Source organism: Halteromyces radiatus, assembly GCF_025201355.1.
Source record: "Halteromyces radiatus strain CBS 162.75 chromosome Unknown BX664scaffold_2, whole genome shotgun sequence".
In the NCBI taxonomy this organism is placed as follows: Eukaryota; Fungi; Mucoromycota; class Mucoromycetes; order Mucorales; family Cunninghamellaceae; genus Halteromyces; species Halteromyces radiatus.
Genome location: NW_026251688.1, coordinates 1581684 through 1604542, shown reverse-complemented (window position 1 = coordinate 1604542; position 22859 = coordinate 1581684). Strand labels below are relative to the sequence as shown.

The following is a 22859-nucleotide window of genomic DNA, read 5'->3' as shown; positions in this document are numbered from 1 at the left end:
TTTAGCATTGAATTGATGCATTTTAGTATAAGTATCAACCTTAATTAGACACTTGGTGTTATATAAATTTATATAAAACATTTTTTTTTTGTTGTTATGATTTAACATATATAAATGCATGTAAATCATGACTTTTTTTAATCAAAGAAGAGAGGGGTCACTTGTCTTAGCAAACTTCCCATCAAGTGAACTTTTTTTAAAACTCGTCAAGTCAAATGCGTTGATTGGTGGAAGTGAACTTTCCACACAAAAACCTGAACGGAAAAAAAAAATCTTTTGCTTTCTTCTCTTTCCATTTCCGCTCTTCTTTCTTTCTTTCTTTTTTTTTTTTTTGTATTTTACTCCATTCCTTAACACATTATAGTCTTTCTTTTTTTTTTTAATTTTATATATATATATATATATATTTTACCAGTTTGTTTGCTTCTTCTTGGTCACTTGGTTTCTCCATCTTTTTTAAAGATATTCAATGCTTGGACAAGATGAAAGTGAAGGTACAATTCTTTTCGAACTCGTGGATGTACTTGGACGATTGACTCTGGATCAAGTATATGGAAATGGTTTACATGCCTTGAAACGACTTTCAATATGCAACTTGACTGATCGACAAATAGTTGTACGTATGCGATCCAACTTACGAAATCAAATCTGTTTTCAAACTGAAAATGAAAACTTGGTGGAATGTGACGTGGGTGACAATACAACCAACACTGTGGCATGGTCGCAGCAACAACAACAACAACAATCATACAATAATAATAGATATCCTGTAAATGAACTTTTCAATATTGTGAATCATATAGACGAATTGACATTACAACCTCATGAAACAAAACCTTTGATTCTTGGATTTTTACCAGACGCACGGGAGGATGACGACGATTCAAGTACAAGTGGCGGGATATTCACACAACAGGATAATGCTGAAATGGATACCTTCAATTGGTTTAATGTGACAGGTAGTTTATTCTTTTTTGGTTATGTGGATGCTGTCTCAAATATGGCTGATTATCAACTCTCTACCAAATTCCGGGCAACTGTATGTCGATCTACTTTATGGACAGATGTGACTGAAACTGGTATCAATTTTGATGATTGTGTGATGGGTGAAACATACTACCAAGATTTTATTGTGAAAAATAAATCTGATATTGATTTATACTGGAAACTCAACACAGTGGATCTTAAACACGGATGGCTAGATTTTATGGATGCTGATACTGGTGCTAGCTTGATGGATCAACACTATGGACCTATCGAAGGATGTTCTTTCCGGCGAATTCGTGTGACTTTTACTCCAAAAGAAGTGGGTGAATTCAATTATGACCTTCAATTAGAAAATCTCAATGATGCTCGCAACGTGGTACAAACAAAGATCCATGCCATTGTTCGTTCTGTAGCACACAAGGAATCTTTGGTGGTGACAAGTGGAAACGTGATAGATTTTGGTGATTGTATCTCTGGACAATGGGCCGTACAACAAATGGTACTCAACAATGTTAGTGAAAATGTGGTTGAAGTTCGTTTCTTACCTGAAGGTGCTGATGTTGTTTTTGATATCAAATCAAATCTGGATCCTACCTCTACCGAAATTGCTGCAGCATCATCATCATCAGTATCAACGACAACAACAACAACAACAACAACAACGACAACAACAACGGCAGCAGCAACCCCTGAACAACAACGACATTCCTTTTTGACACCTACAACTACTCTTGCTAGTATCAGTGATCTCTCTGCAACTGATAGTGATTTCTCTCGATCATCATCACCTATCTCTATGGAATCATCTAGTGTTTGGGGTGGTGTTCGTATTCATACTCCTTCTCAAGCGGCAACATCAATACGATCAGCTGGTGATTTGGATATCAAACCACAAACTTCATCACGTAAGTATTCTTATATATATATATATATATATATATATATATATATATATATTGTTTCCAAAAGAAGATATTTCGTATTTATTTTTTTTTTATTATTATTATTCTTATTACTTGATTTAGATCCAGTGGAAAATTATTCAAGAATTGAAGATCTGATGTTGAAACCTGGTAAAGAACGAACTGTGCAAGTGTCTTATCGACCTCAAAAGGATGCCAACTTGACTGATTTCAATGCAGGCCAATTGATTCGACGAAACTTTAGAATTGTACTTGAATATGGCAATTATCGAAGTACGGAATCCAAAGAACGAAAATCAATACAATGTAGGGCAAGAACATGTACATCATTTGTAGAAGTCATTCCAAAAGAAATCAATTTTGGTGATACTGATGTTGGTACTCTCAAATCAATACCGATCAATATCTTCAATCGATCAGATATCATGGCTCGAGTGGAATTGGAATTCTCATCAAAGGTGTTGAATTGTTTACGGGGCGAAATTGCTATTCAACCACGAAGTTATGTCGAGCTTAAACTGGACTTATACCCTCGCAAGGTCAATCCTGAATACCGAAAGCAAATTACTCTGGTCAATTATCTCAACAATGACAATGATCAAATCATCGAAGTACAAAGCACCAATATTGATAAGAACCGTGTCACCTTTCATTCACTATTCTATCGTATCCTCACAGCAACTGGTGCAAATTATCTGGATTTTGGTTCTATTGCTCTGAATTCACCATCCTTACGAACATTCACAGTTGAAAATATTCGCAACAAACCTTTGACTTTAGAAATCACAACATCAATACCTTATGATTTGGTCATTTATGTCAAGAAAAAGCGAACTGGGGAAAAGAATAAATCAAGCAAAACTAACAACAACCATCGATCAGCTCCACATACGCCAATAACACCTCATCGTCCATCATCATCACCCACCATTGTTAGCTCAGATACAAACATCAAGAAGAAGGATCGACGGGTACACTTACATCGTATGCTTTTGGACAAGGATGGTAACAATATGGTTGGAAACTACAATAGTAACAGCGTCACTCCTGAACAACAGCAACAACGTCGGACTGTTCGTGCTGATCGAGCAACATATTCTTCAACTGCTTATTTAGATTTGGCAATCGCACCACAACAACGCATGAATGGTAAAAGACGGTTACTACGATCTATCAACAAAAAGGAACTCAATGATTTACGTGACAGAACTGGCGTTATGACTAACCAAAACAAGCATGAAAAGAAACGCATCAATGTAAATAGCAATGGCGACAGTAACAAAAGCAATGATGACAGGATTAGTGACAGCAATAACAAACAAACTGGCCTCAACGACAGTTCGAATGCTTTAGTGAGGATGGAAAATGGTACTAGCAAAGATGGATCGATCAAAGATACTCAACAAAAGCTCAAATCACAACAACGGCAACAACAACGACCTATGGGAATAACTGCTGCTCGATACAAATCACGCAAAAAGTTGGATTGGTCAGATATTGCAGGCAAAGCTCGTGTTCCTTTTGAAGATCTTTTATCTGTATTAGAACATGGATCAAAAACAGCACCACCTTTATTCCCAAATCAAGCGGCAGAAGAACAATTTGTTAGACATCAACTTGCATGGCGACGTGAACTCGACAGATTGATTGAAAAAGGTGATCTGGTACAAACTTCTTTGGTACATGTGGAACCTGAAGGCGAAGAAGAAGTTGTGATTGTGTTTACTCCGAATGGTGATACCAAACCGCATGTCAAAAGTGCTCCCAAGAAACAGGATGGCCGGATTTTTTTACGCCTTGTGGATTTTGACCGTGATATTGAACAGACAGAATTTGAAAATTTGCTGGATTTGGACCAAAATGATATACCTCTTCGTGAAGTCATCGTTCGTGCTCAACTTTGTCGATCAGTGATGGATTTGGGTCAAAAGAATATCAATTTTGGAATGGTGGAACGCAATGAACGACATGCCAAATCAATCCTTCTACACAATCGAAGTGAAACACCTTTGCTATATGCTATTAGGAAATCTGGTTCTATTGCTTCTGGTGATATTGATCTTGGTGCTGGTCGCTATGGTGTAGTACGCTCCTTTGGCAAACGGGAAATCGAATTTACTTTTGAACCAACACTACCTGGCAACTTTATGGAAAAATTGACTGTGGAAAACATTCGTGATCGACACAATGATCAAGTTTTATCTCTCAAGGCCATTGTACGGAAACCTTCGACGTTCTTTATACAATCTTTGGAAATGATGTTCGGTCCTTGTCTCGTAGATCATGTGTGTCCTCGTACTGAAACAATCGTGGTGACAAATACCAACAAACAAACTAGGATGTTTGAAGTACGGGTGGATCCAAATGAAGCTATCTTTGGTTGTTACTTTGGTGAATTTGATTTTGTGGTGGATGATGATGAATCCAAGAAGACATTGTCTAAAGAAGCTGAAGAAGAAATCGAAAATCTGGAACAAAAACTCAAGATTGCTCGACGCAAGGATCAACCTGACAAGATCAACAAGTATGTCAAGAAACTTGCCAAGCTTAGAGATAATGATAGCGGTGCATCGACAACTTTGAAAACAGCTGTATCATCTGATTTAAATACAACTGAATTAAAAACAACAACAACAACAACGGATCAAACAAGCAACGATATCAACAATAATCATAGTAATAGTGGTGGTAGTGGTAACAAGGATGCTTCTGCAATGATATTCAAGAAAACGTCTGAAAGTGTGGTATTTCCATTGGATCCTCATGCGACAAAGACAATTACGGTGTATCTCAAGGCAGTACTAAGACCATTAAAACAAGGGGAATCACATGAAAACACGGATATGTCACCTCTACACATCAAGGGACGGATCATGGTGCATGAATACAAAAACACGGATGTTTGCAAGAATATTGTATATACGGCTTTGATATGCAAGAATCAAGAGGATTACAATCAAGAACTTTTACTGGATGGCAAACCAACGATAAAAACAACTGTGGCATCTTCATCACCGTTTTCATTATCATCATCATCATCATCATCTCCTTCCGCTCCTATTCGTCCTCCTTTGTCTTCTTCATTAAAAAATCAAGTAGCTGTTGTCAAGGAAATGGAAACTAAAGAAGCTCTAGTATTGGAAAGAACAAGTTTTGATGGTGGTAAAGTAGAAATCAATCAACATTCAACATTTTATGTACGTGTTACCAATCAATCGGACAAACCTCTTCGGTATAGCTTTGTGGTGGATAATGAAAAAGAAAAGGATTTTTTTATTTTCCCAACGACTACAACACCCTTGGAACCCTTGGAAACGCGAAAAATCTTGTTTGATATTCACCCTACTACTGTTGGCAAACAACAACATACCTTGATGCTTCGAAACGATGATACAATGATCATACAACAATTTACTCTTCATATTCTTGTTCATCGCAAACAATACTTGACATTTCCTTCTTTGTCTGAAGATACAAATGGTGAATTGGATCTTGGTTTTTCCTATGTGGATCCTGGCAACAAGTATTCTCAAGTAACTCCATTGCTGGTCAAGAATATTACCGATGAAGATATTTATATCACTTGTCAAAGCAATCTCTCTCATCAAGTGCTGATATTTATGGACGAATCTGGACAACGTGGGTTAGTGGATATGATGCCTTTCAAACATGGTAATATGGTCACTGTATGGGTAGCTGTTCAACCGAACCTATTGACTGGTTACTTGGGAAATTCTGGTGATGAATGTCGGGAACTGGTGGGTGGTATCAAGTTTTCCATTTATACCAAGCATGATGATGGTGATGATGATACTGATCAAGGCAATATCGATGGTATGGACAAAAAAAAAGGATCATTTAATCTCATGTGGACTCAAACTGTCAAGTTTACTTCGGTGATTGGACAGTCTCATCTTCAAATTTCTCATCAAGTTATCAATTTGGGTTATACTGATATACTACATGAAGAATTTTATGGTGCTTTCACTATTCAAAACAAGTCAGGACAACTACCTTTGGATTATGAAGTAGAATGTACTAGTGGCAATATTGTTCTGGATCGACGTGGTGGGACTCTGTATGGATGGAAAGACGGCACAAGTGCATTGAAAGTACATGGATCAAGTGGGGAAGAGGATGATGAAGATATCTATGGCGACGCTTTGACGACATCTTTGGCACATATCACCTTCCGAATCTATTCTTACCGACTTGGACTGTTAAATGAACGTTTATTGGTGACCAACCTGCACAACAGCAAGGAAGTGTTTGAAATTGAAGTACGCCTCTTTGTTGATAGTGGGAAAATGGATATTTTATCAATACCTTCTAGACAGGTTGCTCTGGACAATGTATACCATTCAAATCATAGGGAAGCTTATCCATTGCGTACAATCAAATGGGAAAATATTTATACCTATCCTGAGGATGATGATATCAACGGCAATATTGAAAATGATGATGATGATGATGGGGTACCAAGATTGAAAATGATTATGCTTCCTCCTCAAGACCATCAACGTGTATGTATCCGTGAAATTGAAGTAGCCAACACTTCTGGGCAACCTATGTTATTGATAGCAGCTAGTGATGTAGATGTGAAGGCTTCGTGGGTATTATCACAGAATCAAACCAAACTTGTGGATGACTCGACGGTGGAAAAAACAACAACAATGATTCCTTTCTCTAGATGCAGTGATCAGCTTGCGCTTCAACCTGGTCAACGTGTGCGTGTTCAACTTCATTGTCCATCAGTTCAAAAACTTTCCAAGAATGAACGATCTCTTGCTTTGAATGGTCACAGTGGATCTCTCAATGGTATGATGGTACTTTATGATGCTCGACAACAAATTGAAGTCATGGCGGTGGAATTGCAAGCTCAATTTTGTGTGTCTCTGGGTACTTTATCGCTGGATAGAATTGATTTGGGCAAGATTGGTCATGTGAATTCCTGGAAACCAAGCAAATTCCAATTCTCCGTTCGAAATCTTGCTGATGTTGCCATGTCGTATACTATTCAAGCAACATCGTGTTTCCACTTTGCACCTTTGGACAAGAATGGCATGGCTCTTCCTAATAGGGATAAGAAGAACTTTTATATTCCTGCTCGTAAATCTCAGACAGTGGAAGGAGTATTAGACCCTCGTCTTTTGGATGATCAAGGATCTGGACATCGACGCTATGATATAAAGATTATCAACGAACGCAATCCAAACAACATGATGATGTTACGACTCAAAGCCATCATGACGACCTTTGAACTTTGTTTTGAACGTTTGATGAATGGTGAACTGGTACTTCCTACACTACAACATCCTATTCCTGATCCGAATGTGAGTTGTGACAATTGGTTTGTGATCCGCAATACAACAGATGATGATATTCGATTTGAAATTGGAGCTGATTTATCTCCTGATGTTGCCGACTATATCAAACTGGATGTTTTATCAAGGTATTCTAATTCACCACTCAAAGGCGGCATCACTGTCAGTGCTCAAGGTAAAATGGAAGTCCGGATACGTGCATCACCAAACGAAGCTACTAGATTACCTCTTGACCGACCAGACTTGATGAACGATACCACTGGCGTGATTTTGGCGAATTTATGGGTGACAACAAGACCAAAGGATGAAGATCAAACAGTGCGTGAAGTGATTCCAGTTCGCAGTTATTTAGTGGACACTCCAATGTTTTCTCTCAGTGAACGACGCATGGATTTCAAACTGGTGACTTATTATCGTGAACAACAGTACAAATATAATGATGATGATGATGATGATGATGATGATGAACGACGACAACGTATGGAAGAATCAGATGACGCCAACTCCATTAGCTCAACGCCAGCCATTTGTGTTCCAGAAAGTTATCCACTGATCATTACTAATCATGCTACCAAGGTACCATTACGATTCAAGATCATGATCGAAGCTCCTACCGAGTTCCCTGCTGAACAATTGATTGATATCTCCCCATTGGCCCCTGATGGCACTGGTCAAGTTCTCCCTGGTGATTCCCTTCCTTTGACTGTGACTTTGGCTAACCCGGATGATAATTTGCCTGAACAAATTAAAATACATGTGGATGATATGGATGCTATCGGTGACACTCGACAGACAGCTATTGTATATATGACGGAAATTGTTTGGGATCTGTAGAATAGTGTAGATTAGAATAGAAGCTTTTTTTTTTTTTTTTTTTTTTTTAGCAAACAGCAGTAGTAGTATTCTCCTTTAAATATACATATATATTTATTATCATTGTCATTATCATTATTATTATCATTATTATTATTATTACTATTATTCTTATTGTTACATATATACATTATATGTATTTTTTTTTTGTAACTATTGTAAATAAACAACCTATAGGATACAAAATTATTATAATTACCTCCAGAATAGAAATAGTGATTTTCTAACAACTTACTAAGTTTAGTCCACGCCTTACGAGGTTCCCAAAGGTTTCTTCTTCAAAGACAAAAAAAAAAAAAAAAATTGGAAAGAGTAAAAGACATACTTTTGATGATGTGGAAGGCTGAGAAAAAAAAAAAACGGGGGAAGATGTCTTTCTCATGATTTTTTCTTTTGTTGAATTTATTATATCTATTGTATTGATAGATGATATGATGATGGAATTTCATTTATAAAATAGCATTTTCTTTATTTTCAGTGAAAAAACAAAATATGATAATTATACCGTTCTTTCTTATCGCTCACGATGATGATCGTAAATGATCGATAACAAATGGATGAATCGATAGTATGATAGGATAATACTGGATGACAATAAAATATGATTTTATTTAAATGAGAATAATAAAAAAAAGATAATATAAAACGATTAACTAAAAGACTAAACCACTGAATAAACTGATTTCCATGATAAGGGAAATGAACCTAAAGAAGAATAAGAGAGATACTATTCCCTAACTTGTTATTCTTTTATCCAATATGCAGTTAATCCTATTGTGTATTTCTTCATATATCTTATCTACTATATTTTCACAAAAGAGTAAAAAAAAAAAAAAAAAAAAATAGATTAGTTCATAATATGAGAGACTAAAAGAAAGTAAGTAATATAGTAAAGTATAGAAGTATAATATATAAAGAGTGACTTAAAATAGATTAAGTAAAGTACTGTATAATGGCAACTTACAATGTTCAAAGAGTCATTGATTAAAAAGGGAAGTGAAACAAAAAAAAAAAAAAGGCAAAAGTAAAAAAAAAAGTGAAGAGCGCGCCAAATTTTTCTTTTGTCAGAGCTTGGTCCAACTTTTTTCCATTGTCTCCACAAAATTTTTTTTTTTTTTTTTCAATCTCCAGATTTTTTTTGATCTCGCACGACCAGACTTTTTTTTTTTTTTTGATCCAACACACCCCACATTGAGACCGGACTTTGAATGTATACCATTTATGGAAACACTTATGATTTTAATAAAAGTAGAATAGATGAAGAAATAACAATAATAATAAGATGATTTAGATTGAGTTATTAGTAAATGATAATGATAATATGAAATGATGATTTTATAATTCATAATAAGTTGAATATTAACTATAGTATTATAATATATACTTTTGATGAACAAGTTACCTTTCTCTTTTTTTTTATCAAATTCATATAATATGATAATATGAGTTAAGCGTTCATTATCATCATATAAAGTCATCATGATTGTAAGAGTATAATAATCATCATCCATTTACTTTTTTATTGTCCCTGAATTAATAAAATGTCCTCTCATTTTCTAAATCAGTCAAACCTAACATATTAGAATATATTAGAATGTGTAGATCAATTTAGTGTAGTACATGTGCTACTGCATAAAAAACATCAATATCCTTTTCTCATCATAACGTTATATCAATACTCTTTTTTTTTCTTTGAAAAGAAATAATATATGTATATCACTACTACTATAAAAAAAACGAAAAAGAAGATGATTAGATAGAGCATGACATGTGGAGTTTGAAACGCATAAAAAAAACTAAAGTCTTAAGAGCAAAAGAAGTTCTACATTCTTTTTTTCTTTCTTTTTTCTTTTTTTTTTTTTCCAACTTTTTAGACAAAGATTTTACTAATACATATTACTCTTCAATTATTTAGATCGTTTCTGTATTATACCTTTCCTTTGATGACCACCTCATTCATCTTTTGTTATTGTTATTCTGTGAGTAATTAAATGAATATTCCAAGTTATTATTTTACTCATACTTTTTTTTTTATCTTCATTTGTTTAGATCCGAAAACAAGTAAGTAATAATAATATTATTAAAAAAAAGTTATTTTCATTACCAAACTAATCTAATTCTATTTATACTATATATTCAAAGAAAACTATGTGTTCTTTAATGACGTCTATACACCGTAAGTTTATATTCTATAAATAATAACTATGACAATAAGAATGAATAGTTGACTAAAATAATTGTTTCTTCTATTATACTGGAATTGCCAGTTGAGTAATGTTAACCAAACTGGTGATATGATAAAAGACTTCTTTTTTTTTTTTTTTTTTTTGCTGGCAAGACAAGAAACTCTGTGTATGAAGAATGTTAGTGATGACGGTGGATCCTAAGGAAAGGTAATAGTATCAAATGAAATCCATCCTAAAACATCTTTTTTTTTTAGTACAACCATTCTTCCTCTTTTTATAATAGGTATGATCAATGCCATATGAAGCTCTGATTGTAGCACCACTTTGTCTTTTCAACGTTTTATGGATGACTGATAGGAATAAACAAGGCATGTATAAAGGTAAAGTATTGGGCATGGTGGACTACTTTTGTGCGTTACTTTTTTACTCTTCTTTTGTAGTTGCTGCAAGGAAAGAAAGAAAGAACTATGTAAGTATACTCTAGCTGTTTTTACGATATTTATATATGAATAGTCTAGTCATCCTCTCATTTCCTTTCCCTTTGGTTTAGAAAATAGTAGAACAGATGTATAGTATACTTTATTTTATTCAAATGATGGTTTTATTAGAAACTCAATAAACTCTTGTTTTCAATATACTTGTCTCTCTTATTCTTTTTTATTGACTTAATTTATGATTGTATGTGTTGTGATGTGATGATATATATATTGATGTTGAGGTTAAAGATGATGATGATGACTTTTACAGAGAGGTCTCTATAACGACAACACTATGATAATCATCTTTTTTTTTTTGGTTGCAAAAATCCAAGGATGATTTAGTACTATCTTATTTGGTAACCAGTGACTACGCTTGAGACTTCAGACTATTAGTGACAACGATTTTATGGAAACGATCCTGTGAAGATGATATACTATGTAAAACTAGGACTAATATTACCGTAACTGTCCATAAAAAAAAAAAGGAATCATCACGATAAACAGGGAGATAGAGAAGCCAATCAAAGTCATAAGAGACAACCAAAGAGAGAGACACTTTTGTCAAATTTTTTTATTTCATTATTCTATTTTGATAGAAGTGGAGATAGATAAATGATGACAATATTCATTCAATGCTAAATATAAAGGAAGAGTGATAGATGGGGATGAGAAAGGGGTCAATGCTACTAAGAAATACACAAGGGAAGGATGGGTAACAAAAGTAAAAGTGCGAGGCCAAGAGTCCACAATCATCCATGTCATAGAGATAAGATAAACAAAGACAACATCAGAGCTGATACTGGATTGAGCAGGGTGTTGTAAGAATGTATCTGCAAGATGAGACAAGATTACTAGAGGATCCAAGATCATATTATTAGAGTATACTGTCCGTTTCCATTGTTGAATAATTAGATATGTATTTGCACATGCTCCAAAACAATAGATGGCAATGATGGCATACGATTTAAGATGATGACACACAGCTGTCTGTTTGATTCGAGTACTTGATGATGATGATGTGAATGCCAAATACAACAAAGGCAGTAAGAGTAATCCATGCATGACAAGCAAATTGGGTAAAAATCGATAGGAAGATGTCAGATGAGGCGTGAGGGCGACCGTGATTAATCCACCAAAACTGACCAATCCAAGTAAAAAGATCAAGAACCAAGGAGGGAACGTGGATGATGCAGATGATGATTGTTGTTGTCGTTGTTGATCTTGACACATCAAAAGTACGGCAAAAAAGAATGCTGATGATGTTGAAATAGCAACTACTTGTCCAATGATCATATAAGCCCATACATGTGGCACACGGCGACGGTAACCTGAACCCAAAAAAAAAAAAAAAATTGTTAGAATTATTACATATTAATTGATTTCCAATGTATTTACCTTCAATAGCAATAATAGGTGTCCAAACAGAAACAGTAAAAGTACAAAGTTGAATGCTCCATAGCCAGGCCCAGTTGCCAGTACATACCGTACGCCAAGCATCGTCAAAGAGTTGTACACCATGTAACCATTGAGACATGAGATTGAGTGAAAAAGATTGAACCACACCATAATATGATTTCCACAACAAGTAGCTATGAGCAAAATAAGCAAACATAAAGGTCCATGTAGCCATAAAAGAAGCACCTGCTAATCCTAGGAAACCCATTCGTCCAAGCCAACAAGTCGTTGCAACCCCTGGTTGTTGGAAACTTTGAATCAATTGAGGAGAAATGCGCCACACCAAAATACCAATCAAGGCAAAATAGGATCCTAGAATGGCCAGATCCACTGGGTATTCTGGTAACATGGGTAGAATAAAACTACAAGAAAATAGTAAGAGAAAAAAAGATTACAAAAAAAAAAAAAAAAAAAAAAAAAAAAGGGCAAATCGGAATAAGAAATTTTTATTTAAAAAATGCTGATGAAAAAAAAAAAAAAAAAAAAAAGCAACAAAAAATAACAATGATAATAAAAATAATATAATAAAACTAAAAAGTGGGTAACAGACTATCTAAATTTCAACCAGTAAAATGGTGCAATCATCATAATCTTGTAGTGTTGAAGAGAAGAATCCATGAGCCCCCTCACGATTGGCAAAATATCTTGCAGCCATCGCCAATGTCTTTTCTTTGGTATTGCGTACCTTGATTTCTTTTTCACTAAGTTCCCGATATAGCAATGGTTTTCGAGGTAATACTTCTTCTTTTTTGTCGCTGTCCCCATTATTATTGTCATCATTCGTCTTGTTATCCGTATCATTCTTGTTATCCGTATCATTGCTATCGTTATTATTTGTAATATCCCCGTTTTCCAATGTGTCCTGAGTGATATTTGTGTTTTTGCCCTCTTCCATTTTGGCGTTCTCATCATTTAACGTTTGATCAGGTTTCGGTGAGCTGGTAGCGGTCACATCCACAGTCTTGTCGATATCCATAGATATTGCCACCGACTTGATTGCTGAAACGACATTTTCTTGTTCATTGGTATTCTTGTGATCATTATCTTGATGGTGTTGTATAGTTTGACTTCGTTCTTCTTCTTCCAAAAGGTATTTGCCGATTTTTTCTCCATCTTCAATCAGAGGTCCCAATGCCTTGGCAATGGCTCGATTTTGTCGTTCTGGTGTTTCTTCGTACATGTAATCAAAGGTGCCATCTGTGCTCATGAATAAAAAGTTGCGTCTTCTTGTTTTGAATGGTCCTGATGTGACATAGGTGTGAGGTGCTATTGATGTCCATGATGAGTTTGTTGAATCAGATTCCTTGTCGGTTGATGACGGACGATCGTCGGCAATACGTATAAATGTTACATCTGGTTCACAGGAGATGATTTTTTTCTTGCTATCCATTTTAAAATCCAAATCGCCACATGATCGAGCCACATTGAGAGAAGGTGCATAATCATGACGTGATCGACCTCGTCCACCGTTTGTTCGTGTATCACTCGATGGAGGTGTTATTTGTTGTCGTTCTTGCTGATCATCAATACTATCACTATGGATGTCGTTGGTGTTGACTGTCGTTCGAACAGCACTTTGTGTTGTCCAGCTAGAAGTAGCATTACCATTGGAATAGTCTCGGCCAGCCTGATATCCCTTTGGTCGAATACGAGCATTTTTCAAGGCGAATCGTTTTGCTTGACGATTTCCATCTTCTCTAAGCTTGTCCAATTCCACCTTGATCACACGATTTTGTACAGAGTCAATGAATTCTCCACCATTTTCCAAGATTTCACGTACGAGATGTTCTAGATAAGGCTTATGATCCTGTGATGCAAATGCAACGTCCATCATATAATCCTTGTCAAATCCACCTGGTGGTGTAACATATGGACTTGTTGATGCAGAGCCACCTGTGTTGTTGTGTGTTGCTGATGCTGTTGGAGGTGATGATGTCCCTGGTTCTGGTGCTGATATCAAAATAGATCGTGAATCACCAACATTGATATTGATCAACCAAATACCAAAGAAGATATTGATAATCAAAGTACATCCATCATTGTCTACTGTCGTTGAGCTTATATCTGAAGGTTGTTGATCCTTGTTATTGTTACTATCGTTATTTTCATTCACCACCTTGTCATTATCGTTGTTGTTGTCACTGTTATTCGATGTGATATGATTGACTGATACTTTATTGTCAGGTTGCTGAGATGTGGATAATCTGTTGGGAGGTTGTGGATAACAAAGTTGTGTTCGTTTGATCTGTAAATATTTTTCATCCAAATTTGTAACTAGTTCCTTGACACCTTTTTCGAATTGTTGTTGTGTTGTCTTGTCAGCAAAATCATTGGGATCATATTTATCGCATAATTGTTGTATGGCTTGAGGTGTATTTCGTACAAAATATTCGGCGCATCCAGGACCACCATGACCATCAGCAAGAATAAATACGCGTCCAATGACATCCTTTTCCTTTCCAATAATATCTGTCACTCTGTACTTGTCTTCACATTGCACCTTGGGAATCTTGATTTTTTCATGAGATCGGAATCGCGGATAAGAATAGCCTTTTTGTTGTACTATAGCAAAATGAGAAGCCACAGGATAAGAACCAAAGTCAATAGCATCAATGTAGCTACCATCTTCTGGTGGCGAATATAATAAAGAATAGTCGAATATAGTATCTTCTTCAGGTGGTGGTGGTTCTTTTATGATCTCATCATCGGATATTCCAAATCTAAACCAAACAATAATAATAAAATCATAATTTAATTTATCTACAATCTCTTTTGAATTCTGTCTAATTCACTCACCCAAATTCTTCATCAGAATCGATATCAATATCTGAGCCATTCCCATCAGAATCACCACTAGCATTTCGTCTACGTTTTGATTTTGATAATCTATTGATAATAAAATATTCATTCAATACCCAATAAGAAAAATGATTCGTATCTTCTTAACTTACTTTGTCAATTTTCGATGTCGTTTGTTGCGATTGCTCGTAAATGCGTAGTGAGAAGTGGAATATTCGACAGGTTTCAAATGAATTGGTTCATCAGGAATCTCTTGAATGGCAGGAACAGTAGCACCATTAAGTACATCATCTGAAATGCAATACTTTGCTTGTCGTCCAACACCTTCTTTTTCAATACGGAATGGATCAGGCTTTTTCAGATCTCTTGCTGTTTTACGTGCCGTGGAGATAATGCCTTGAATCGTACTTTTTGGTGTTTCACCTCTGTATGTAGATCCATCCATAAAAAAAAAAAAACATGGTGAGTATATTCCCTTTGAATCAAAAAAATAAAATAAAAAAGAATATATAGATAAAAAGAAAAAGATCCTTACCGAAGAGGAAGTAATTCTAAAGCTCTAACAGCTACGACCAATTGAGCAGCATTCATTGTTTGGTTTCCATAATAAAAGAGAGTAGCCAAGACCTTCATGAAAGATGAATTAGCTCGTAGTTGACTACAAAGGTTCAGTTGAGTAAGTTCAGTGTCCACTGCTTCCATGTCATCAATAGATAAAATTAGTTGAATGGGGAGGAGGAGAGGGGGAGAACAAATATAATTGGACGGTAAGAAAAAAAAAAAAAAAGTATATATATGAGGATGGAGAGAAGTAAGAAGACTTTTTTTTTTTTTTTTTGCTTTTTGTCTCGAAGGCTCAAAAAATGAGTATAAAAATTCCTGTGACGTGGGTTTAAAAATCTCAGTTTGACCAAAAGAACACTCACACACAGATTTATATATTAAAAAAAAACTCCACTGTCTTTCCCCCTCTTTTGTCTTTTCTCCTTTTTCATTTCTTTTCTTTCTTTTCTTTTCTTTTCTCTCTCTTCTTCACCTTTATCATGAATGACGGTGTTTCGATACTGGTGGCGGTCTTTTTAATCCTCATTGCCTTACGATGGATGCTAGGTTAATATAAACAACTATACATTAGAAAGTGTCATACTTATAACTCGTTTTTTACTTATATATATATATGTAGGTAGCCAACAACAAAACCAACAACAGCGTCAACGTCGACCAGCAAATAGAAGAGTCCATCGTGTAACCCCTCAGATGGTATGATAATAATAATAATAATAATAATAATAATAATAATAATAATAATATATACATATATTATAAAGCTAACTACTATTTTTTTTTTTTTTTGAAATAGATTGAAATGGTACGCTCAATGTTCCCTGACGTACCTACAGCTGCCATTCAGGCTGACTTGCAAAGAACTGGTTCAGTGGAAACAACTGTCGATAATGCTCTCCGTGATGGTGGTTTACCTATGGTAAAATAGAGATATATCAGCTTTTCTATGATCAACATTAACTTCTTTTTTTTTTCCTTTTAATTCTATTCAATGTTGACAGCCAGCAGCACTAGCGAACCAACCGGGATCTCCTTCTCTCAATAATGGTTCATCTTCATCTTCAAGAAAACCAACAACATACAGTAGTTTACTTCAACGATACAAGATTGATGCCAAGGACTTGAAACAGGACGAATTGACAGAACCACCAAAGGTTTGGGAAAAGGATGCCGATAAACGTCAAGAAATGTTAAAAAAACGAAAGGAATTCATGGTACTTCAAGCTAGAAAGTAAGAAAAAAAAAAAAGAAATCAAAGAGAATAATGAAACAATGTGACTGATAGTGATATTCTTTATTTAATAGAAAATTGATGGAACAACAGCAAAAACAATCGACTACCAATCAAACAACAACTACAACTGCCACTACTATTACTACTACTACTACGACTGTTGCCTCTTACCCTTCTTCTGAATCATCGACTTCATCTTCTTCTGCTGAACCAGTTAAACCTGTCATTGGTGAAAACTTTGATGATTTATCTGTGGATGATTTGAATACCCTGACACCTGAACAGCGTAGACGTCATATGTTACAAGCCTATGAAAAGAAATGATTGTGGATCTACAAGAAACTTTTTATGTCCTGCTACATGTGCTTGCTGTATGAAGTGTAAGTGTCAATCCATCTCTTTTTTTTTTTTTTTTTTTTTTTTTTTAGTATTAGTTATACATCAGAGATAATGCATCAGTTAGTTGATTGATATTTATTGAATTTGAACATATTATTATTAATAATAATAAAAAAAGGCATTGTTTGTATATTACTTTCTCAATCTCAGTGCTGTTCAATATGATGAATAAACAATGATGGTGAAATTGGCATCATGTCTACGATACGATACTGTACTTTATACATTGACCATTTAAAATGTTTTAGAATACAGTATGATCCAATACTACAGTATAAGTTTCTTTGTTTCTTTTTATATCAAGAACTCTGATTTCCACTAATCTAGTTTTTTTTTTTTATTTATTTGTACAGTATAGAAAGATCAAAAAGATCGTAACCCAAGTTCAAATTTGAAGTAATCGAGGAACTTGACATAAGGAAAGTATGAATCGGTTATTATCTATTTTAGGAAATGCTTTTTGTATGATCTTCAATACGTTCCCATATCGTCCAAAATAGAAGCCATTAATATTAAACTATGATTATTAGTGTTAAAAAGTTTACTCATATTAATTACAAAGAAATAAATATATTGGTCAGGATATGAGAAGGTAGAAGAATCCTTATTTTTCTCAGTTCTATTGGTTTTGTTGTAGGCTTCCGCCAATCAAAACAGGGCTTTTGATGGTTCACAAGTTCGGGGAAACTCGGTGTTGTAAAGAAAGCTTTATTTTTTCACCGAAGCATCATCTCATCATTTGAATATTACATATTATCTATCATCACGTATCATCTCATCATCAAGCTCATCCAATGATCCCACTCTCCATTCATCATCATAGTACAAGTCAAAGAATGATAATATCAACAGTCTATTTATTTAATAAAAAAGGGAGGTAAAAGTAAAAAGTAATATAGGAATGTCCAAAGTAATACATATGAAATAATAGTTAATAGTCATAATAATAGTAATAATAATAAGAATAAGAATAGTAAGAAAGGGGATGGGAACTATCTAATCTAAATTTTGAATGAGTTGGAATAATAATAGAGAAGAAGACCTATGGCACCAATAGTGGCAGACAAACCAAAGTAATAAGTAATAGAGTTTGGAGTATCGTTGGATCCAGATGACGATGATCTATTTGGACACCCTCCCAAAAGGAAATAAAAATAAAAAAAAAAAAAAGGTAAGATGTACGATTCATCACATGCATATATATATATATATATGTATATTCCTTTTTGATTTAGTAGACTGACCTTGGTGGGGTTTGATTCAATTCTTTCCAAAAGTTGTCAATGAATAAAGATTTGCTTTTAATCATAGATGCGACCCAAGAACCAGCCACTATACCCATTGGGAATACACAACTTCCTCCATTCTATTCAAAAAAAAAAAAAAAATAAAATAAAATGAGATATACCCATTCATCCATCATACTACAAAACCACTCTTTTCATTTTTTTTTTTTTTACCTCGCCATAAGTAAGTACCATGGCATCTATTCCTTTTTTGTATTTCTTGAGAGTAGAGGTATTGGGATTGCGCAACAGAAGAGTGATATTTTCGGTAGTGACCGCAGCATGATCGGGAGTACGGTAAGCCATCTTCGATTCAGATAAAGCAGCAGCATCACCAATGACAAACACGTTGAATAATGTAGGATGATCAACTTGTAATGTAGGCTTGACCTTGACATAACCATTGGATGATTGTACGAGTTCGGGGAAACTTTGTTTAATCCAACCAACATTTGCTTGATTACCCGTAGCCCAGAGTACCAAATCTACACTAGATAGATCCTTACCGTTTTCTGTAGATGGTAAAGGAGACGAAGGAATATACACACCATTATCATAAATGTTTGCCGATGTTGTTAAAGAAGGTGGAGTCAAGTTGACTTTGTCGCCTAGGATCACATCCACATTACTGGAGACCAATTGCTTCATTAAATTGTTATGCATCTTGAGTGGGACAGTGGATGGATTGCCAAGTTGTTGTTCATTGTGGATCAATGTCACTTTCTTTTGCTTGTTGCTTGGATATGTTTGCCGAATTTCCCCGACAAGTTCAATACCCACGGCACCTGCACCAATCACCAAGATATGTTCTGCTTTTTCAATATGTTGTCTAACCTGTTGAAGTTGTGCTTTGCCTTCTTCCAATGTAGGTACTTGAAGCTTCCCTGGAATGGTATTACGCGTACCAGTAGCGATAATCTTTGTTAATAAATAAAAGAATGGATATAAAAGTTAAATTAATGAACATCAACCAAAAAAAAAAAAAAAAAAAAAAAAAAAGATTTACCAAAAAATCAAAAGAAATTTGATTACCAAACTCAGGGACTTGAGTATTCAAATAAAGAACTTTTTCATCAAAATGGGTCACAGTAGCTTGAATCACCTTGTTCTTGGGAGAATTAAATAATTTAGAGTATGGAATAAAGATACGGTCATCCAAAGGTTGTACACCAGCTCGAAGGGCACCAATTGAATGATAAAAGTGAGACCTTGTTTCTATCAATAGGATCCGAGTATCATCACCAAGTGATTTCTTTTCTAAGCTTTTAGCAGCATTGATACCAGCATAACCACCACCAACAATGACAATATTCTTCATAATAAAAATTGAGAACGTATAAAATAATAAAGATGAGAAGTAAGGAAAAGAAAAGAAAAAGAAAAAAAGAAGTTCGAATTTTTTAAGGGGAAAAAAAAAGAGAAAAAGAGGGAATTTATATCCCGTCAGCATGATACTGTGACTGATTCCATAAAAGAACTGTTGTACAGGTCATCCCATTAAAAGCAGTGGCAACGAAGATTACCTTTTCTGGCATGACAGTCATCGAAAATCATTCTTTTTTATTTTACGTTTTTGACTCAAAAAACACTCCGAACACTAGGAACCGAAGATTCCACAAAAACCAAACAAACAATCCCGTTATTGAGATGAACACAAGGTTTTATCAAAATCGAATGATAAATGTATGACAATGAAAAAGAGCTTTATTGAAGTAAGAATATAATAATAATAATAATAATAAAATAAAAATAATAATAATAAAAGAAGAAAAAGAATAAAAGAAGACAAAGAAGAAAGATCTAGCAAAAAAAGTAGATGAGAAATGATATACTATAAAAAAAAAAGATAATATGGAGTCCAATGAAATCAATAAGATTATAGGTGATGGGAGAATGAATGATGATGGATGCAAAAGAAAATAATAAAGGAAGATCGATTGGAGGGGAATGGGTGATGATGAAAAATGAAGAATGAAGTGAAAGATATAATAGATCAATAAAATGGATGCATAAAATACTAAATAGAATAAAAATAAAAAAAAATAAAAATAAAAATAAAAACAGGAAGAAGATGAATGGAGTGTATAAGGAATACATAAAAGTAACATCAGAAAATAAAATAATAGAAAAAAAAAAAAGAGTACAAGGGAGGGGAGGGGAATCATCCATCACCATCAAAGTTGTTGATCAGTAGAAGAGACGCCTATCTTTCCGTTGTTGATGCTATTTTTGTTGTTGCCACCTTTATTATTGCTATCCCCGCTGTTGTTTTGATTCATAGGAGTACCACCAGGACCTTTAATGAAGAGAGGATTTTTACTAAAAGAGAGACGAATACCACCTTTGGCCGACGTAGTCAAACAATGACCTTGATATTCATTCAAAGCATTAGTAGCAAGAACCACATCTTCAAATTCCACAAAACACATAGGACCTTGAGGTTTGTTCCGGAAGCACATTCTTTTGTATCCACGACATTGAGAAAACAGTTGGCGTAGTTCATCTTCGTTCGTGTTGGGAGGCAAATTGCCGACATAGAGGGTGTTACAAGGAGGATTCTGATCTGCTGGATTCGAAGGTCGGTGAATAGATGAAATACTTGGTGATCTTAAATCGGTCAAGTTATTGGCTTGCATTGTCAAGGATCCCATACGTGAAGTTAATAAGTCGTCAAATATGGGTGATGTTCCAAATAATCGATCGTTTGATATTGGTGATGATTTTGACAAGTAATTGTAATGATCGTCGTCCATATTATTACCGTTGTTATTGTTGTTGTTATTACCAAAGGATGGTGGTATTTGATAAGGATGATGAAGTGGATGATTTTGAAGAGGATGATGTAGATTTCCAAAGTTGTTTGTCTTGCCCAAAGGAGAAGGACCCATGATGAAATTATTATTCCCACTATTGTTGAAATTGGTATTGTTGCCATTACTTTGCCCTTGATTGAATCCAAGTATACCGTTGCTATTGGTATTTGTTGATGATGCATTTCCAATACCAATGCCATTTCCAAAATGACGAGGAGGTGACATCAAACCAATATCAGGTTGGCGACCATCAAAAGAATTGGATCGAAGATTACCAAATAAAGCGTCAGAGAAGATAGGTGTGGTAGGTGTTGAGCAAGTAAAGGGATCATTCATAAAAGGATCGGTTTTGTAATCCGCAGGCGATAAAAGATCACTTGGTAATGGAGAGAATGCATCATAAGATCCACTTGACGTTGTTCCATGTTGACGTCCGAGCTTTTTAGAAAGAAGACTCATAGTCCCTTCACCAATCATTGTATTACTATTACCGCCCATTGATGTTGGTGTTGATGATGTTGGTGTAGTTGATATAGATGCTGTTATTGTTCGTTCTTCCATTGTCGTAGTTGGTGCTATTTCATTGGTTGTATTTTCTATTGTTGTTGAAGTTGCTGATGATGATGATGTAGTAGTAGTAGTAGGGTTTGTTGTAGTGGCAGTTATTGAGGAATTAGATGTCCCAGGGAATATTGTTGTTGTAGATGTTGAATTAGTTGAAGTTGTAGGAGAATCAAGTGGTACAGCAGATGGAATAGAAGAAGACGTTTGTTGAGTTGTTGGAGTTGAAGGAAGAAAAGTATTTGTTGTCGGTGCAACAGATCCTCGTTTGACATGTAGATTTTTCTTGGCCATTTCAGCTTTGAGAACAGTTCCTTTTTCTTGATCGATTTTTTTTCCACCAAGAACCTCAACAGCTTCCATTGCTTCTAATCGAGTACGAAATCTTGCAAATCCAATCTATACAAAAGAAGAAGAAGAAAAAGTTTAAATATGTCAAAATTATAATTATTCTATATATATTAATTATTACCATTTGTTTTTTTCCACCATTAGATCCAACCGAGTTATCGTCTTCTTGATCTTTACAATGCCATTTGAGAGAAGCAGCTTCAAAACCAGGACAAAAAGTAAACATATTTTGAAATTCTCTTTCAGTCATATCGTCAGGAAATCCAACTACAAATATTGTTGTAACATCATCTGTTAAATTTGTACCAGTTTGGAAGAAGGCGTTGGTAGCAGGTGAAGCTGATAATGGATGAATTCTCATATCCAATGAAGAAGAGAATAGAGGTGGTGCGTTGATATTGGTCGGTTCACTTATCATCATGATACTTGTTGAAATGTATTGTAATGAAAAAAAGTTTAACTAGAAATAGTAAACTCTTTTAATCAAGAATATAGATACACACAATTGTATATAAGATAAGTAATAATGTATTGATATGTTATGTAAATATGTAATAAATAAATAAAAAAAAAAAATAGAAAAAAAAAAGAAAAAAAAGGAAAGGAAGAAAAAGTATAAAAGATT

At 34.7% G+C, this 22859-nt stretch overlaps 6 protein-coding genes across 6 annotated transcripts; 2 read left to right on the top strand and 4 right to left on the bottom strand.

Moving 5' to 3' along the window:
* Positions 1-352: 352 nt before the first annotated feature.
* BX664DRAFT_356082 (uncharacterized protein) lies at positions 353-8092 on the top strand. Its single transcript, XM_051547862.1, has 2 exons — positions 353-1892; positions 2013-8092. Exons 1-2 carry the CDS (start codon positions 470-472, stop codon positions 8066-8068), a joined length of 7479 nt encoding a protein of 2492 aa, XP_051402992.1. The 5' UTR covers positions 353-469; the 3' UTR covers positions 8069-8092.
* Positions 8093-10904: 2812 nt separating this feature from the next.
* Positions 10905-12603, bottom strand: BX664DRAFT_291854 (uncharacterized protein). The gene is made up of 2 exons (XM_051541959.1): positions 12168-12603; positions 10905-12100 (listed from the first exon to the last, which is right to left on the bottom strand). The coding sequence occupies exons 1-2, from the start codon at positions 12574-12576 to the stop codon at positions 11352-11354; spliced, it is 1158 nt and encodes a 385-aa protein (XP_051402991.1). The 5' UTR covers positions 12577-12603; the 3' UTR covers positions 10905-11351.
* Positions 12604-12696: 93 nt separating this feature from the next.
* BX664DRAFT_383154 (uncharacterized protein) lies at positions 12697-15801 on the bottom strand. Its single transcript, XM_051549101.1, has 4 exons — positions 15562-15801; positions 15179-15451; positions 15024-15113; positions 12697-14947 (listed from the first exon to the last, which is right to left on the bottom strand). Exons 1-4 carry the CDS (start codon positions 15726-15728, stop codon positions 12781-12783), a joined length of 2697 nt encoding a protein of 898 aa, XP_051402990.1. The 5' UTR covers positions 15729-15801; the 3' UTR covers positions 12697-12780.
* Positions 15802-15898: 97 nt separating this feature from the next.
* On the top strand, positions 15899-17136 carry BX664DRAFT_65653 (uncharacterized protein). The gene is made up of 5 exons (XM_051549679.1): positions 15899-16136; positions 16214-16286; positions 16387-16509; positions 16592-16821; positions 16876-17136. The coding sequence occupies exons 1-5, from the start codon at positions 16126-16128 to the stop codon at positions 16901-16903; spliced, it is 465 nt and encodes a 154-aa protein (XP_051402989.1). The 5' UTR covers positions 15899-16125; the 3' UTR covers positions 16904-17136.
* Positions 17137-18100: 964 nt separating this feature from the next.
* BX664DRAFT_324758 (uncharacterized protein) lies at positions 18101-19899 on the bottom strand. Its single transcript, XM_051543905.1, has 4 exons — positions 19516-19899; positions 18684-19427; positions 18468-18589; positions 18101-18358 (listed from the first exon to the last, which is right to left on the bottom strand). Exons 1-4 carry the CDS (start codon positions 19825-19827, stop codon positions 18346-18348), a joined length of 1191 nt encoding a protein of 396 aa, XP_051402988.1. The 5' UTR covers positions 19828-19899; the 3' UTR covers positions 18101-18345.
* Positions 19900-20683: 784 nt separating this feature from the next.
* On the bottom strand, positions 20684-22595 carry BX664DRAFT_258563 (uncharacterized protein; the record flags this gene model as incomplete). The annotated part of the gene is made up of 4 exons (XM_051540554.1): positions 20684-21138; positions 21448-21776; positions 22089-22282; positions 22356-22595. The coding sequence occupies 4 exons, from the start codon at positions 22593-22595 to the stop codon at positions 20684-20686; spliced, it is 1218 nt and encodes a 405-aa protein (XP_051402987.1).
* Between the last annotated feature and the right edge of the window lie 264 nt (positions 22596-22859).